Source organism: Apis mellifera, linkage group LG4, assembly GCF_003254395.2.
Source record: "Apis mellifera strain DH4 linkage group LG4, Amel_HAv3.1, whole genome shotgun sequence".
In the NCBI taxonomy this organism is placed as follows: domain Eukaryota; kingdom Metazoa; phylum Arthropoda; class Insecta; order Hymenoptera; family Apidae; genus Apis; species Apis mellifera.
Window position 1 is genome coordinate 12,235,532 of NC_037641.1, and position 16,469 is coordinate 12,252,000.

Sequence of the window (16,469 nt, forward strand, 5' to 3'; positions counted from 1 at the left end):
ATGAATAAAAAAAAAAAGAAAAATTGGTGTAAAAAAAAAAAAGAAAAAAAGAATGTCCGTGGGGCGCTCCTCCCATCATCCTGTTCGTTCATTCGCATACATTCGCATTAATCATTTTATATATATATATATGTATATATATATATATATATATAGGACGCACGTCACTTTTTTTTGTCACGTAACAGGGGGCTATATAATATAATGTCGTATATACTAATCAACGAGAATCGGTGCTCGATGATCACCGATCGACGAGACGAGTATAATAATGAAACGAATCGATAAAACGATGAATGACGGAACGATAATGATATAACGAAAAATGTGTTCGTACGAATAATACGACGATAAATGTATTGATAATCTTTCGTGTCGCCTGATCGCATCGGCTAATGCCTAACTCTCGATTCATCGACTTTTTTTTAACGTTTCTTGTTCTTTCCTTTTTTTTTTTCTCTCTCCCTCTTGTTCTTCTCGATCGTAATTTGCACGTGGTTTGGTTTAACCATGGCGTTTTTTCCCCTCCCTTTTTTTTTTCTTTGTCCCCACGTGTTTCCTTTCGTTCGTTCGTTCGTTCGTTCGTCCGGGGATATCGATCCTTGTCGCGTGAAAAGCGTGAAACGAATTAATCGAATAAATCGAATTAATCGAACAAAGTTCGAGATCTAGTCGTTCTGAAAATGCGGTAGCCACGTGTTACGTGTTGATCGCATGCTTAACAGGTTATCATCTAGCTATACATATATTTATATATTTATATATGAATAATCTTCCTCCCTCTCCCTCTCTCCTTCCCTCCATTTAATCCCCCCATTTAATCATCGAGTATAACGCAACGTAATACCTTTTTTTTTTTTTTTTTTTTTTTTTTTTTTTTTGAAATATAATAATTTTTGATAATTTCGACGATAATACATCCGTTTATAATTTATATACATACATATATATATCATTTAATATCAGTCAGATTATTTACACTCAAGTTTTTACTTTTACTTTTTTCAGGTATTATTCCGTTTCAGTTTTAAGCTCGATCCTGCGTTTTTTGTTTTTTCTAGCACGAGTTTCTAGCACGGGAAAGCTCACGTAGAATACCTTCGGGAAAAAAAAAAGAAAAAAAGAACATATCGTATACATCGATACATTTTTTAATTTATTACATACATATTACGTATATATATATACAAGCATATACTATATATATATATATACATATAGTGTCATATAAGCGCGTATATATATATCATCCCCCTCATCCCCCCATATCATTTGCCATTTTTTTATATATATATATTCGCGCGATACATATTGTTGTTATTATTATTATTATTATGATTATGATTATTGTTGTTGTTGTTGTTTTCTCCCCCTCATCTTTTTTTCTCCCCACCGCCCCGCCAATATATATATATATTTATATTTATATATTTTATTTTCGCTTCTTTGGACGCGTCTTATTGTGACGAGAACGCGGCTTCCGATATTTTTTTCTGTCCTGTCGTCCGCTTCGAGACTGCATAGAAAAAACCACGTACGGGACAAAATATGCAGCTCGATTCACTACTACTACTATTACTCGCTGCAGTTCGATATCAGATATCTCTTGGTTCTTCTAAAAAAAAAAAAACCTGTGTTTTATTTATTTATTTATTTATTTATTTACCATCGTGTATAATTTTATATTATTATTATTATTGTTATTATTATTATTTTTAATAATACTCAGTGTAATAACGTGTTACGTTTTACGTTTTCCAAATGTGTGTATGTGTTTGCATGCGTGAGATACGTTGTTTTTTTATAAGCTTATTTCGTTTCGTTTTTTTTTTTTTTTTTTTTTTTTTTTTTTTTTAATTTATTTATCTCTTTCTTTTTGACTGACCAACCATTGTTCTTCCTCCACAGACGACCGCCCGTGGTAAGACGGCGGTTTTTTTTTATACATGTGTATATATATATACACATATATATATATACATATGTTATCTTTTCTATAATAGTAATTTGTTAAGAGAGCACGTTAAGATTAAGGTATTTAGAAAGAAGAAAAAAATCGGTGGTGCCTCGCCTACCATTAATTGCAAGTTTTTCTCTTTCTTTCTGTTGCAAATTATCGTAGCAAGCGGTCGAGGAGAAGTACAAGCTGTGCGACGAAACGTCGACGAAATTGCTGAAATGGATAACCGAGGTGGAGGAACAGTTGGCCAATCAGGAGAACGCGAAGGAGGATATCGAGGAGCTTCGAAATCAAATAACCGCTATGAACGTAAGCAAAATCCGTAGTGAAATCGAATTGCGAAAAATTCATTGTTCGTTAATATATCGTATGTACATATACAGAAGATCAAAGTGGACTTGGAAGCGCATTCGAGGCCTGTCTCCTCCTGCCTCGATCAGATCCGCCAAGTGGTTCTGACGGGTGGCAACGTGTTGTCCAGCGAGGAGGTATCCACGTTGGAGAAGAACGGCCGTTCCTTGAAGACGAGGTTCGACAAAGCCTCGGATCGTACCGAGAGAATGGTGAAACGGTTGAACGCGGCCAGGGACGAATTGGTCAAATTCAAGTTAGTTGTTTGTTTACATTTTGCACGATCTCTCTTTCTATCTCTCTTTCTCTCTCGTTTCTTTAATCTTATCTTTAAGCAGTTAAGCAGCGGCTCTCGGCCACCGCTTGGATCGATGAGGCGACCATATTTATTTACGTTGACGATTCTTTTTAAAATCTCTCGCTTCGAGAATAGATTCCTTAAAAATAGATTCCTCTTTACAGTATGATCTTATAAATGGAATAATGTAATATCGAATAGTTAGATTTTTTTTTATCTCAAATTCAAGAGATGAATTTTCGGCCATCGTTTGGATCGACGATATTTATTTATTTATGTTGTCGATTCTTTTTAAAATCTATCGCTTCGAGAATAAATTCCTTAAGCTCTTCACAATATGATTTTATAAATGGAATATTCGCGAAACTTGGATAATTAGAATTTATAATAAGAATGTTGTCAATTGGTTCTATTGAATTAGTATTTTTATTTATTCATGCTATATTTAAATCATTAATATTTATATGGGAGATATATACATTATGTATATAGAAATCAGGATATTAAAAAAGAATAATTATTATTTTTTCAATCTTAAGATTACGTGATTTCTAGTTGGTTATTATTCGAAAATTTTAATTATTGAGAGTTTTTTTTCAAATAAAATAATTTATTTTCCAATACTTAATTTAATTATTGAAACAATTTTAACTGTTTCTTATTCATTTCGAATAATTTTAGTTATAGAAAATATTTAATAGTTAATGTTATTTAAAATTATTTCAATATAATTAATAATAATTTTTAGATTAATTTATAGAAAATTAATTTATTATTCGAAAATTTTAATTATTGAGTTTTTTTAAATAAAATAATTTATTTTCCAATATTTAATTTAATTATTGGGACAATTTTAACTTATTCATTTCAAATAATTTTAGTTACAACTAAATATAGCAGAAAATATTTAATACTTAATGTTAAATAAAATTATACGTATTTCAATATAATTAATAATAATTTTTAGATTAATTTATAGAAAATTAATTTATTATTCGAAAGCTTTAGTTATTGAGAGTTTTTTTTTTAAATAATTTATTTTCCAATACTTAATTTAATTATTGGGACAATTTTAACTTATTCATTTCAAATAATTATACATATTTAGTTACAACTAAATATAGCAGAAAATATTTAATACTTAAAGTTATTTAAAATTATACGTATTTCAATATAATCAATAATAATTTTTAGATTAATTTATAGAAAATTTATTATTCGAAAGCTTTAATTATAGAGAGTTTTTTTTTTAAAATAATTTATTTTCCAATACTTAATTTAATTATTGGAAAAATTTTCTTATTCATTTCAAATAATTTATAATATATACTACAATATTTTTAACTTATTCATTTCAAATAATTTTAGTTACAACTAGAAAATATTTAATACTTAACGTTGTTTAAAATTATACATATCTCAATATAATTAATAATAATTTTTAGACCAATTTACATAATTTTCAACTCGACAAACATTAACTTAACATCACACATAAATCAAATATCTAATTCTCCCTTCCCTCCTTCAAGGAACGAATTATCGACGTTCTCTCACTGGCTGGACAGCGCCAGAAGAATCCTTGAGAAGAAAGAACACTCGTTATCCGACCTGAACAGACTGCACGCGAGCACGGATTCGACGCGCGACTTCATAAGCGACGTGATAGCCCACCAGGCGGACCTGCGTTTCATCACGATGGCCGCGCAAAAGTTCGCCGACGAGGGGAAAGAGTTCCTGCACGCGTTGAACGAGTTCCGCGCCGGCCTCCCCCACCCGCTACCCGCCAAGGAGTCCATCCCCCCCGACGATTCTCCCGTCCGTGGCGAGGTGAGCCTCGTCTCCTCCCGCTACAAGGACCTGCTCACCCGCGCCAACCTCCTCTCCGACAAGCTGTCCGGCGTTGGAGGCAAGCAGAGGGACTACCGCGAGTGCGTGGAGAAGGCGAGGAGTTGGCTGAGGGAGATGGAGCCGAAGGTGAAGAGGGCGGTGTCCGAGGCGACGGCGGCCGAGCCGAAACAGGTGGAGGAACAGCTGGCCAAGATAAAGGCGTTGAGCAAGGAGGTGTCGGGCAACGAGCGCCTCGTGGAGAACGTGAGGTCGAGCCTCGAGGCGCTGCTGCGCTCCCTCGACCTGGTGAACGAGCAAGGAGGAGGCGGAGCCGCGGTGGACGACGACGCGTCCCGTCTTCGGGACGAGGCCGAGGAGCTGGCGGCGCGGGCCGACGAGCTGAGGTCGCGGCTGGAGGAGAGGTACGGCGGGCTGGAGAGGGCCGCGGCGGCCGTGGGCCAGTTCTACGAGCGGGCCAAGGCGGTGGGGCAGCAGGCGGCTTTGGTCGAGAAGGAGCTGGACTCGATGAGGGCGTCGAGCAGGGAGGTGAAGGCGCTGAGGGCGCAGATGGAGGAGACGGGGAGGGCGATGGCCAAGGTGGGCCGGCTGTACGAGGAGGTGACGAGCGTGGAGGGGTTGGGAGAGCGGTTGGCCGAGCACGGCGTGTCGGTCGAGGGGACGGCGGTCGGGGAGCAGGTGGAGCAGTTGAAGCGGCAGGTGGGCAGGCTGGACGAGCGGTCGCGCGAGCGCCACAACGAGCTCTCGTCCACCCTGGACAAGCTGCAGGAGTTCCATCGGATGCACGGGGCCGTGATGGCGGGGATCGAGGAGGCGGGCGAGCGGGTGAGGCGGTTGAAGCCGGTCGGCTCCGAGGTGGAGACGATAAAGGCGCAGCAGGAGAACTTCAGGGTGCTGAAGGGGGAGAGGATAGAGCCGTTGGCGCGCTCGGTGGACGACTGCAACGGGGCCGGCCAGGCGTTGATCCAGACCGCAGGCCGCGACGTGAACACGGCCAACATCGAGAGGGAGTTGGAGAGGATGAACGAGAGGTGGAACGATCTGAAGGAGAAGCTGAACGAGAGGGATCGTAGGCTGGACGTGGGGCTGCTCCAGTCGGGCAAGTTTCAGGAGGCGTTGGACGGTTTGCAGAAGTGGTTGGCGGACACGGAGGAGATGGTCTCGAATCAGAAGCCACCTTCCTCGGACTACAAGGTGATCAAGGCGCAGCTGCAGGGCCAGAAGTTCCTCAAGAAGATGCTGATGGACAGGCAAAACTCCATGTCCTCGTTGTACAACATGGGGCAGGAGGTGGCCGGGGGGGCAGACCCCAAGGAGCGCAAGACTATCGAGAAACAGTTGAAGGAGTTGGTGGGCAGGTTCGACAATCTGACGGAGAGCGCGGCCGAGCGGATGGAGGCGCTGGAGCAAGCGATGGGCGTCGCGAAACAGTTCCAGGACAAGCTGATCCCTCTCTCGATCTGGTTGGACAAGACGGAGAAACGGGTGAGGGACATGGAACTGGTGCCGACCGACGAGGAGAAGATCCAGCAACGGGTGACCGAGCACGACGCCCTGCACGAGGATATACTGTCGAGGAAGCCCGACTTCAGCGAGCTGACCGAGATAGCGAGCCAACTGATGGCGTTGGTGGGCGAGGACGAGGCTGCCGCGCTGGCCGACAAGCTTCAGGACGCGGCCGACAGGTACGCGGCGCTGGTGGAGCGTTCCGAGTCGCTTGGCGGTTTGCTGCAACGGTCGAGGCAAGGCCTGCGCCACCTGGTGCTGAGCTACCAGGAGCTTCAAGCGTGGATGGAGGGGATGGAGATCAGATTGTCCAAGTACAGGGTGTTGGCGGTGCACACGGAGAAGCTGCTCCAGCAGATGGAGGACCTGGCCGATCTGACCGAGGAGGTGTCGAGCCGTCAAACCGAGGTGGACAGCACGACGGACGCCGGCCTCGAGCTGATGAAGCACATATCGAGCGACGAGGCGCTTCAGTTGAAGGACAAGCTCGACTCGTTGCAACGACGCTTCAACGACCTGGTGAGCCGAGGCTCGGATCTGTTGAAGCACGCGCAGGAGTCGTTGCCCCTCGTCCAGCAGTTCCACGACAATCACAATCGGCTGATGGATTGGATGCAGGCGGCCGAGTCCGCGCTGCAGTCGGCCGAGCCGCGCGAGGACGAGATAGTGCGCCTCGAGATGGAGATATCCGAGTACAGGCCCGTCCTCGACAAGATAAACGCAGTGGGCCCCCAGCTGTCCCAACTGTCGCCGGGCGAGGGGGCGGCCACGATCGAGGCGTTGGTCACCAGGGACAACAGAAGGTTCGACGCTATAGCTGAGCAGATTCAGCGCAAGGCTGAGAGGATACAGTTGAGCAAGCAGCGCTCCCTCGAGGTGATAGGGGACATCGACGACCTGCTGGAATGGTTCCGCGAGGTGGACAATCAGCTGAGGGAGGCGGAGCCGCCGAGCAGCGAGCCGGAGATCATCAGGGTTCAATTGAAGGAGCACAAGGCGTTGAACGACGACATCTCGAGCCAGAAGGGCCGGGTCAGGGACGTGATCTCGACGGCGAAGAAGGTGATCAGGGAGAACAGCCGGCACGAGGACACGTCCACGATCAGGGAGAACATGGAGGACCTGAGGGAGACGATGGAGATCGTGTCGGGGCTGTCTGCGGACAGGCTAGGCGCCTTGGAGCAAGCGTTGCCGTTGGCCGAGCATCTGCGCGACACCCACGTGGGATTGGTGAGCTGGCTGGAGGAGGCGGAGCAACAGGTGGCCATGCTTCCGATGCCCGCGCTCAGGCCCGACCTGATAGTCGCCCAGCAGGACAAGAACGAGCTCCTCGTGCAGAGCATAAACGAGCACAAACCGCTGGTCGAGAAGTTGAACAAGACCGGCGAGGCTTTGATCAAACTGTGCAACGAGGAGGAAGGTATGAAGATACAGGACATCCTGGAGGCGGACACGGCTCGGTACGCGGCCCTCAGGGCGGAACTTCGAAGCAGGCAGCAAACGTTGGAGCAGGCGCTCCAAGAGTCGTCGCAGTTCTCGGACAAGTTGGAGGGAATGCTGCGCGCCCTCTCGTCCACGGCCGACCAAGTGAACGGGGCCGAGCCGATCAGCGCCCATCCGGGCCGGTTGAGGGACCAAATGGAGGAGAACTCGGCCCTGATCGACGAGTTGGCGCAGAGGTCCGAGGCGTACGCGGCCGTGAAGAGGGCGGCCGACGACGTGATCAGCAAGGCCGGGAACAGGGCCGATCCGGCCGTCAAGGACATCAAACGGAAGTTGGAGAAGTTGAACAAGTTGTGGGCCGACGTGCAAAAGTCGACCACCGACCGAAGCCACACCCTCGACGACGCCCTTCAAATCGCGGAGAAATTCTGGTCCGAGCTGAACGGCGTGATGTCCACTCTGCGAGAGTTGCAGGACGCGCTCGCCGGCCAGGCGCCGCCCGCCGCGCAACCGGCTGCCATACAGCAGCAGCAGGTCGCCCTGCAGGAGATCAGGCACGAGATCGATCAGACGAAGCCGGACGTGGAACAGGTGCGCGCCTCCGGCCACGAGTTGATGGGCCTGTGCGGTGAGCCGGACAAACCTGAGGTGAGGAAGCACATCGAGGACTTGGACCAAGCGTGGGACAACGTGACCGCTTTGTACGCGAGGCGGGAGGAGAACCTGATCGACGCGATGGAGAAAGCTATGGAGTTCCACGAGACGTTGCAGAATCTTCTCGAGTTTTTGGAGGAGGCCGAGGAGAAATTCGCCCGCATGGGCCCCCTCGGCAGCGACATCGACGAGGTTAAGAAACAGATCAAACAATTGGCCAATTTCAAAGCGGAAGTAGATCCTCACATGGTCAAGGTCGAGGCTCTCAACAGGTAAGGTCGATTCTCTCCGATTTCTTCTCACTCGCGTAATTTAATTCCGTCCTCCCCTTTGCCGAATTTGCCGAGAGTCGAGAAAAATATATAATTACAATAATTTCCGCGAGATTATATCCAACCAATTATTTCAATCGACAAGATTTTGCTCGTCCACTCTACTTTATTAGTGTTTATTAGTTCGCGTCGACCTTCCATCTTTGTGCGAAAGCCCCCCCCCCCCCTCCGCGCCCGGTCTCTCTCTCTCTCCACGTGTCTAAACAACGAGATTCTAATCCCAATTTTTGTTTTTTCCGCGCCGGTGTTTCCTGAACGCATAGGAGTCTGACAAGGCAAGTCAACCTCTCTCTGTTGTTGTAACAGTATGTAGTTAGAGCATGGCTTACACTCTTGTTATTATTATATACCCTCGATTTGTAACCTTCGAGATATACATACATATATATATATATAATAGATCCAGATTACTGGAATGCCACAGGTTATATACCCCATACCCCCCCTTTTAATTGTATAATATAATCCGTAACACATCATCACCAGTTAAGATCGAATGAGTTGTTGGATTTCCTTTAACATTGTCCGTTGGAACTCGAACAGTGGTCGGTGAACGTATTGTAATGTACCTTGCCCTGCATGTCTGCCTTGGCTGTTGCCTGGCTCGTGACGTGCCTGTTCTACTTACACGTATTGTACCGTAGGTATATACATATAGTTCGCCGTTGGAAAAAAGTCTCGCTGCGGATGGTGGAGGGGCAAGACGAGTCCTTCGGTTGGACCGTCTTATCTTCGCTTTACACGCTTCGTCGACACCACGCGCCGCGCAGTAGCTATAATAATTCGAATATTTAAAATCGTAAAAAGAATCGTTTTACGACTTCAATAGGAAATTACGTTTATAAAATTGTTAAATTATATCGAATGCGATACCGAAAGAGCTATAACTCGAGTATTGAAAATTATTTTACGATGCGTTTATAAAATAATTAAATCTCGATGATCGTCGTTTTTATTGCTCCTCTCTGACGCAATCGGATTAATACCCGCGACAAACACCTATTACAACCGCCAGACTTTTTTCCATCGGCGAACATTGAACTTGACAATCGCGACGTTCCTTTTTTTTTTTTTTTTTATAATCGTTAACAAGGAATTACTCTATTCCCTTCGAGGTCTCTTTCCATATCCACGAATCGAATAATTTTTTTATAAAACATCTCTGCAGAGACTTCGACGACTATAGAGTAACTCCTTGCCCGATTCCCCCGTATCGATCCTCTCTCCCAAGTAGATATCGTCGGACATTAAACACGCTTTCTCACACTCACTGGTGTGAGTCGCAACAACGACGTACACGGTTCGTCGGACTCGAGGGATCGCGCAGAGATTTATTTCTCCGCCACGATTGCAGACAAGCCGCCGAGTTGACGGAGAGGACGTCGTCTGAGCAAGCTGCTGCCATAAAGGAGCCGTTGGGCGCGGTGAACAAACGATGGGACGGATTGCTTCGGGGTCTCGTGGAGAGGCAGAGGTTGCTCGAGAACGCGTTGCTCCGCCTCGGCCAGTTCCAACACGCGTTGGACGAGTTGTTGGTGTGGATCGAGAAGACGGACGACACGTTGGACAACTTGAAGGCGGTCGCCGGTGATCCTCAGGTGATCGAGGTGGAGCTCGCCAAGCTGAAGGTGTTGGTGAACGATATCCAGGCCCACCAGACGAGCGTGGACACGTTGAACGACGCGGGCAGGCAATTGATCGAGGACGGGAAGGGGACCGCCGAGGCGTCGACCACCGCCGAGAAGCTCGGCACGTTGAATCGCCGTTGGCGCGATCTGCTGCAACGCGCGGCCGACCGTCAGCGGGAGTTGGAGGACGCCCTGAGGGAGGCGCAGTCGTTCACGGCCGAGATCCAGGATCTGTTGTCGTGGCTGGGCGACGTGGACAACACCATCGTCGCCTCGAAACCGGTCGGCGGTTTACCGGAGACGGCCACCGAGCAGCTGGAGCGTTTCATGGAGGTGTACAAAGAGTTGGAGCAGAGTCAAGGCAAGGTGGAGACGGTTCTTCAACAAGGTCAGGAGTACCTGAAGCGGGCGGACTCGAGCAGCGCCGGGGGATTGAGCCACAACTTGAAGACGTTGAAGCAGCGTTGGGACAACGTGACGGCGCGCGCCAACGACAAGAAGATCAAGCTCGAGATCGCGCTGAGGGAGGCGACCGAGTTCCACGACGCCCTCCAAGCTTTCGTCGACTGGTTGACCAACGCGGAGAAGATACTCACGAACTTGAAGCCCGTCTCGAGGGTGATGGAGACGATCCTCGGCCAGATAGAGGAGCACAAGTCGTTCCAGAAGGACGTGGGCGTGCACCGCGAGACGATGCTGAACCTCGACAAGAAGGGGACCCATCTCAAGTACTTCTCCCAGAAGCAGGACGTGATACTGATCAAAAACTTGTTGATAAGCGTGCAGCACAGGTGGGAGAGGGTCGTCTCGAAGTCGGCCGAGAGGACGAGGGCGTTGGATCACGGTTACAAGGAGGCTAGGGAGTTCCACGACGCTTGGTCAAGCCTGATGAATTGGCTCGACGAAACGGAGAGGATCTTGGACGAGGTGGCCGGGGACGGGGCCGGGCTAGGCGGCAACGATCCGGAGAGGATCAAGGCCAGGCTGAACAAGCACAGGGAGTTGCAGAAGGCGTTGAGCGCGAAGCAAGGCGCGTACGACACAGCGATGAAGAACGGGAAATCGTTGAAGGACAAGGCGCCGAAGAGCGACGAGGCAGCGTTGAAGGAGTTGTTGAACGAGTTGAAGAACAAGTGGACGACCGTGTGCGGCAAGTGCGTGGACAGGCAGAGGAGGCTCGAGGAGGCGTTGCTGTTCTCCGGCCAGTTCAAGGACGCGGTCCAGGCGTTGCTCGAGTGGCTGCTCAAGTCCGAGAAGCAGTTGGCCAACACGGGTCCGCTTTTCGGCGACCTCGACACGGTGATGAACTTGGTCGAGCAGCACAAAACGTTCGAGAAGGATCTCGAGTCGAGGGCGACCCAGATGGAGTCCGTGATCAGAACGGGGCGCGAGCTGCTCGACAAGGCGACCCAGGACGACGCGGCGGCGATCGGCTCCCAGCTGGCCGAGTTGAACGACTTATGGGACGCGGTGACCAGGCTGTCCTCGGACAAGACCGGCCGGCTGGAGGCGGCCCTCAGGGAGGCGGAGCGGCTGCACAAGGCCGTCCACGTGCTTCTCGAGTGGCTGAGCGACGCCGAGATGAAGCTGAGGTTCGCCGGCCAGCTGCCCGAGGACGAGCAGGAGAGCAGGAACCAGTTGATGGAGCACGAGAAGTTCCTGAGGGAACTGAGGGCGAAAGAGGTGGAGAAGGAGCAGACGTTGGAGCTGGCGCACGCGATCCTCGCCAAGGCGCATCCCGACGGCGCCCTCGTCATCAAGCATTGGATAACTATCATCCAATCGAGGTGGGAGGAGGTGTCCACGTGGGCCCAGCAGAGGAATCAGAGGCTCGAGAACCACATGCGCGGACTTCAGGTTATTATTAAATTCCGTGAATTTTGTATTTCTTCTTCTTCTTCTTCTTCCTTGGTTTCATTTCGTTTTTATTTGTTATTATATTATTATATATATTATTTAAATATATATATTATATTATAAATATAAATATATATATTATTTATATTATATATATATTTTATTATATATATTTATATTATATTATATTATTATATATATTATTTATATAAATAATATATAAATAATATATATATTATATTATAAATATAAATAATATATAAATAATATATATATTATATTATAAATATAAATATATATATTATATTATATATATATTTTATTATATATATTTATATTATATTATTTATATTATATATATATTTTATTATATATATTTATATTATATTATTTATATGTTTTATTATATATATTTATATTATATTATATTACTATATATATTGTTTCCTTGCAGGACCTCGACAATCTTTTGGAGGAGTTGTTGTCGTGGTTGGAAGGGTTGGAGAACACGCTGAACGCGCTCGAGGCCGAGCCACTGCCGGACGACAAAGCCACTCTGGAAATGTTGATCGGGGAGCATAGGGAGTTCATGGAGAGCACGAGTCGTAGACAGGACGAGGTCGATCGCGTGTGCAAAGCGAGGCAGATCAAATCCGCGAAAGACACGAAGAAGATAACGAAGGCTAAGTCGCCCGCGCCAACGTACGTTCACGTTTCTTTCCTTCCTTCTTTTTTTTCCGTTTTTTTTTTTTTTAGTTCCAATTTTTTAGCGAACCCATCAAGGATCGCGCTAGTTCAACTGCTCGTTCGAGGTAGATGAAAAGCAAGAAAAAAAAAAAAAAGAAAAAAGAAAGAACGATACTCGCCGATCCGCTTCTCTTCGATGTTATAATAACCGAATAATCGAATATAACTCTCTTCCTTCTTTTTTTTTTTTTCCGTTTGTTTTTCGTTTGCGTACGCTTTGTCGTTTGAAAAGTTACACTTGCCCGTGCATGTGTTTGATACTCTTCTTCTTCTTCTTTCAATTGTATATTTATTTATTTATTTTTTTTTTTCTTTTAATCTCTCTGTCTCTGCGTGAAAGATTTTTTGTTAACGAGTCAAGCGCAGGCGTCCACGCACTGTGAGGGGACAGTTGGAATCGACGGAAAGGTGCGTTCAGGCGAGTAAAACGGGGAGAAAAAAAAGAAAAATAATAAAATCCGATCGGTTGTTTCGTTTCGTAGTGTTTCACAGCATGGTTATGTGATATATAGCGTGTAATCTTTAAATTTGAATGAAACAAAACGCGAGTCGAAGCAAGACGCGTACACTTTACGAACGTATCGAGAATAGGCTGCTATAAGATATACGTACAATACACAATGTAATTATCACGTTGGAATTTCGTATTATATCTGTAATTCGCGGCCTATTCTCCTTTCCTTTCCCCCTGTTTTCCCGTTTGCTCGTTCGACGAGAAAATTCGAGGAATTCGATCGATGATTGGACGCACGATCGACTTCGATGCACGATTTCGTTTAGTTCCGCGAGTATCCGGTAGAGAAGTTGTCGAGTGATGTGACGCATGTTCCTGTTTAGCCGAGCCAGCCCAGGTCGTGAGAGAACGCCCGATTCGTTGCCGCACATCGGCCCACGCTTCCCACCTAAAGGAAGGTTCGTCACATCCACATCCTTACTTCCACTCTTTCTAATCAGTGCTTCGCTTTTAATCCCTTTTAACACTTCTTTCTTTCATTTATCTTTCTTCGCGGTTTTTTTATCGATCAAATTACTTACGATTCAATTTACTTCCATTGGTGAATTTATCGTTTGTTCTTTCTTTCTTTCTCTTTCTCTCTTTGTTCTCGTTTCCTTTTCTTTCATCCGTCAAAGTTTCGAGAAATTATTTATCACGTTATGACGAGAATAAAAGTTTCCTTTTTTTTTTTTTCCATCGTTCATACACTTTCTTCGCCTCTCATGCTTTGTTTATACGTAACAACATCTCATTCTCGTATGATGGCGAGAAAGCGAGAAACGTGTTGACGCAATTTTTTGTTCCATGTATAGCAAAGGCGCTGAACCCGAGTTCCGTAGCCCGAGAGTGAAACTTTTGTGGGATAGATGGAGACACGTTTGGATGTTGGCCTGGGAACGTCAACGCCGTCTACAGGATAAATATAATTACATACAGGAGTTGGACCGAGTCGCGAACTTTAGTTGGGAAGATTGGCGCAAGAGGGTAAGGACACGATAAAGATTGTTGTTATTTTTTAATTTTTTATCCAAATTAACCATTTCTTTTTTTCTTCTCTCGTTACTTCAGTTCCTGAAGTTCATGAATCACAAGAAATCAAGATTAACGGATCTCTTCAGAAAGATGGATAAGAACAACGACGGTCTGATCCCACGCGAGGATTTCATCCAAGGAATCATGAACACCAGTGAGTTTTAACTTTACTTTCTTGTAAATTTAATTGATTGAAAATTTTTAAACGACAAAATTGAACAAGTTAAATTGATACAATCCATTTTTACGTAGAATTTGAGACTTCGAGGTTAGAAATGGGAGCAGTCGCGGACCTGTTTGACCAACACGGCGAAGGATTAATAGATTGGAAGGAGTTCATCGCAGCTTTGAGACCAGATTGGGAAGAACGTAGGACGTACAATGATACGGACAAGATCCACGATGAAGTGAAACGATTGGTGATGCTCTGTACTTGCCGACAGAAATTCCGCGTGTTCCAAGTTGGCGAAGGAAAATATAGGGTATACGGATATATCTGAAAATTGATTTTCATTTTACGATTATTAAATTATTATTATTATATATATATATTATTGTTCGTTATTTTAATTTCAAATATTTTTCTTTCGCTTTCTTACAGTTTGGAGACAGTCAAAAGTTGCGATTGGTACGAATTCTACGATCGACCGTAATGGTACGAGTCGGTGGTGGTTGGGTAGCTTTGGACGAATTTTTATTAAAAAATGATCCTTGCCGCGGTAAGTGTTTCATCCATTTATTCTATCTAATTTTCTTTCTCTCTACTCCGTTACCGTTCTATATATATATATATAATATATATATGTATATATATATGATATTTCTGTCGGAATCGATGAGTTCGAAATTAGTCCAATTTTGAATGACTTTTTTTTTTACCGTAACAATTAGTACATCTTTAAATTTTTTTTTCCGTTTCGTCTTCCCTTTGAACGCGATATTAATGGACCGGTTCTCGATTCAAAAAAGAAAAGAAAAAATGAAATTTCACCGTCCCCCAACCCCTTGTCCCCATCCAATGAGGCAGCTAAACGCGTTTTCTTTATCGACTGAGCAACGCGTGTGGGATTGAATTAATCGTTTGTTTTTTGTTTTTCTTGATTTGAAGATAACTCTTTACTAACGTTAACATATGCTTCTTACTCTGAGTTTTGTTGTTTGCGTTTTGCTCCGTTAACTAAAAACCAAAGAGAAGGGAAAGAAATGCAAATTCAATCGCTTTCCGCTGCCTCGGTTAATAAACAAACATCTCGTATTATCGCGATCATTGAAAATTAATATCAACTAAAAGAAAAAAAAAAAAAAAAAAAAATTTCATTCATCAAATTGTCTCACTAACGAACCCTCATCGACTCTCTTTCTCGCGTGATCATTCATTTTCTCTTCATTACGTCGCATTTTTGTTGGTGATATACATATACATATACATATATATATGTATATATGTATTCACCTACATTTAGTATACGTGTACGATCTCAGCTCCTGAGGTATAAAGTGTGAGCGTGACTAATCATTAACCGCAACGAGTATATTTTAACATCGTGTATACGAGCATAAGAAGAAAGCGTGTGCTCGTTAGTTGCAACCTCCTCTTCGCGTGTAATATTTTTCACCTAAGTATTTTCGCTAGGTTTTCGTTTCAGCTTGATCATTAACCCCCGCAACCATCACGAACGAATCATCGTTCCACGAATTAATTTTTGAACTTCTTTGTTTTTATTATTATTATTATTATTGCAATTTTTGCCCAGTTAGCCATTCCGTTGTACGTCATCCTTGTTTTGCAAAGCAAGTTCGTGGAACTCGATCGTTCGGTTATATATATGTCATAACGGATCGTGGATGTGAATTTTCGTAATTCAGGGAGAATTCGCTTGTCATTAATCATGTACGCATCAGTTTACTAAACGTGGAAACCGAAATATCGAATCACCTCTGCCAATTCCCTCTCGACCGAATAACAATTGTCCGTCCCCGCTCTCCATCGAAACCATCGTTATTAAGCACAATTTTATCTCGACGTTTCATTATCCCCACTCCGACATTATTATTATTACGTGTACATTTTTTTTTCAATCACGCATCGAGTTTATTGGATATAATTGCATGCCTTCGTAATATTTTATATTAAATAAATTAATAAATGGACCAGTTCAAAGTCCTCAAATCGTAATTAACTCGTCAAGTTTTTCTAATGCCGATACCGGACCCTAACAAACCGGAACAACACGAGGGTTGGTGTCCGCTCGGTGAGAATCTTTTTATATGGGAATAATTGCAATTCGTGGCCCGTGCGTTCTATTTCACTCTCTTT

At 44.6% G+C, this 16,469-nt stretch overlaps 1 protein-coding gene across 37 annotated transcripts in view; it reads left to right on the forward strand.

The window, feature by feature from the left end:
• Positions 1–16,469, forward strand: part of LOC408779 (short stop) — a 75,837-nt gene that overhangs the window by 48,834 nt on the left and 10,534 nt on the right. For 30 of the 37 annotated variants that reach the window (XM_016911620.2, XM_026440300.1, XM_026440308.1 and 27 more), the window contains 12 exons: positions 2,123–2,269; positions 2,344–2,567; positions 4,142–8,332; positions 8,656–8,667; positions 9,747–11,877; positions 12,332–12,579; positions 13,462–13,536; positions 13,933–14,104; positions 14,189–14,306; positions 14,405–14,634; positions 14,754–14,871; positions 16,342–16,404. In XM_016911620.2, coding sequence (XP_016767109.2) covers positions 2,123–2,269; positions 2,344–2,567; positions 4,142–8,332; positions 8,656–8,667; positions 9,747–11,877; positions 12,332–12,579; positions 13,462–13,536; positions 13,933–14,104; positions 14,189–14,306; positions 14,405–14,634; positions 14,754–14,871; positions 16,342–16,404 — 7,729 coding nt within the window. The remainder of the gene's footprint in view (positions 1–2,122; positions 2,270–2,343; positions 2,568–4,141; positions 8,333–8,655; positions 8,668–9,746; positions 11,878–12,331; positions 12,580–13,461; positions 13,537–13,932; positions 14,105–14,188; positions 14,307–14,404; positions 14,635–14,753; positions 14,872–16,341; positions 16,405–16,469) is intronic. The other 7 variants (XM_026440309.1, XM_026440315.1, XM_026440302.1 and 4 more) reach the window with 4 other exon arrangements.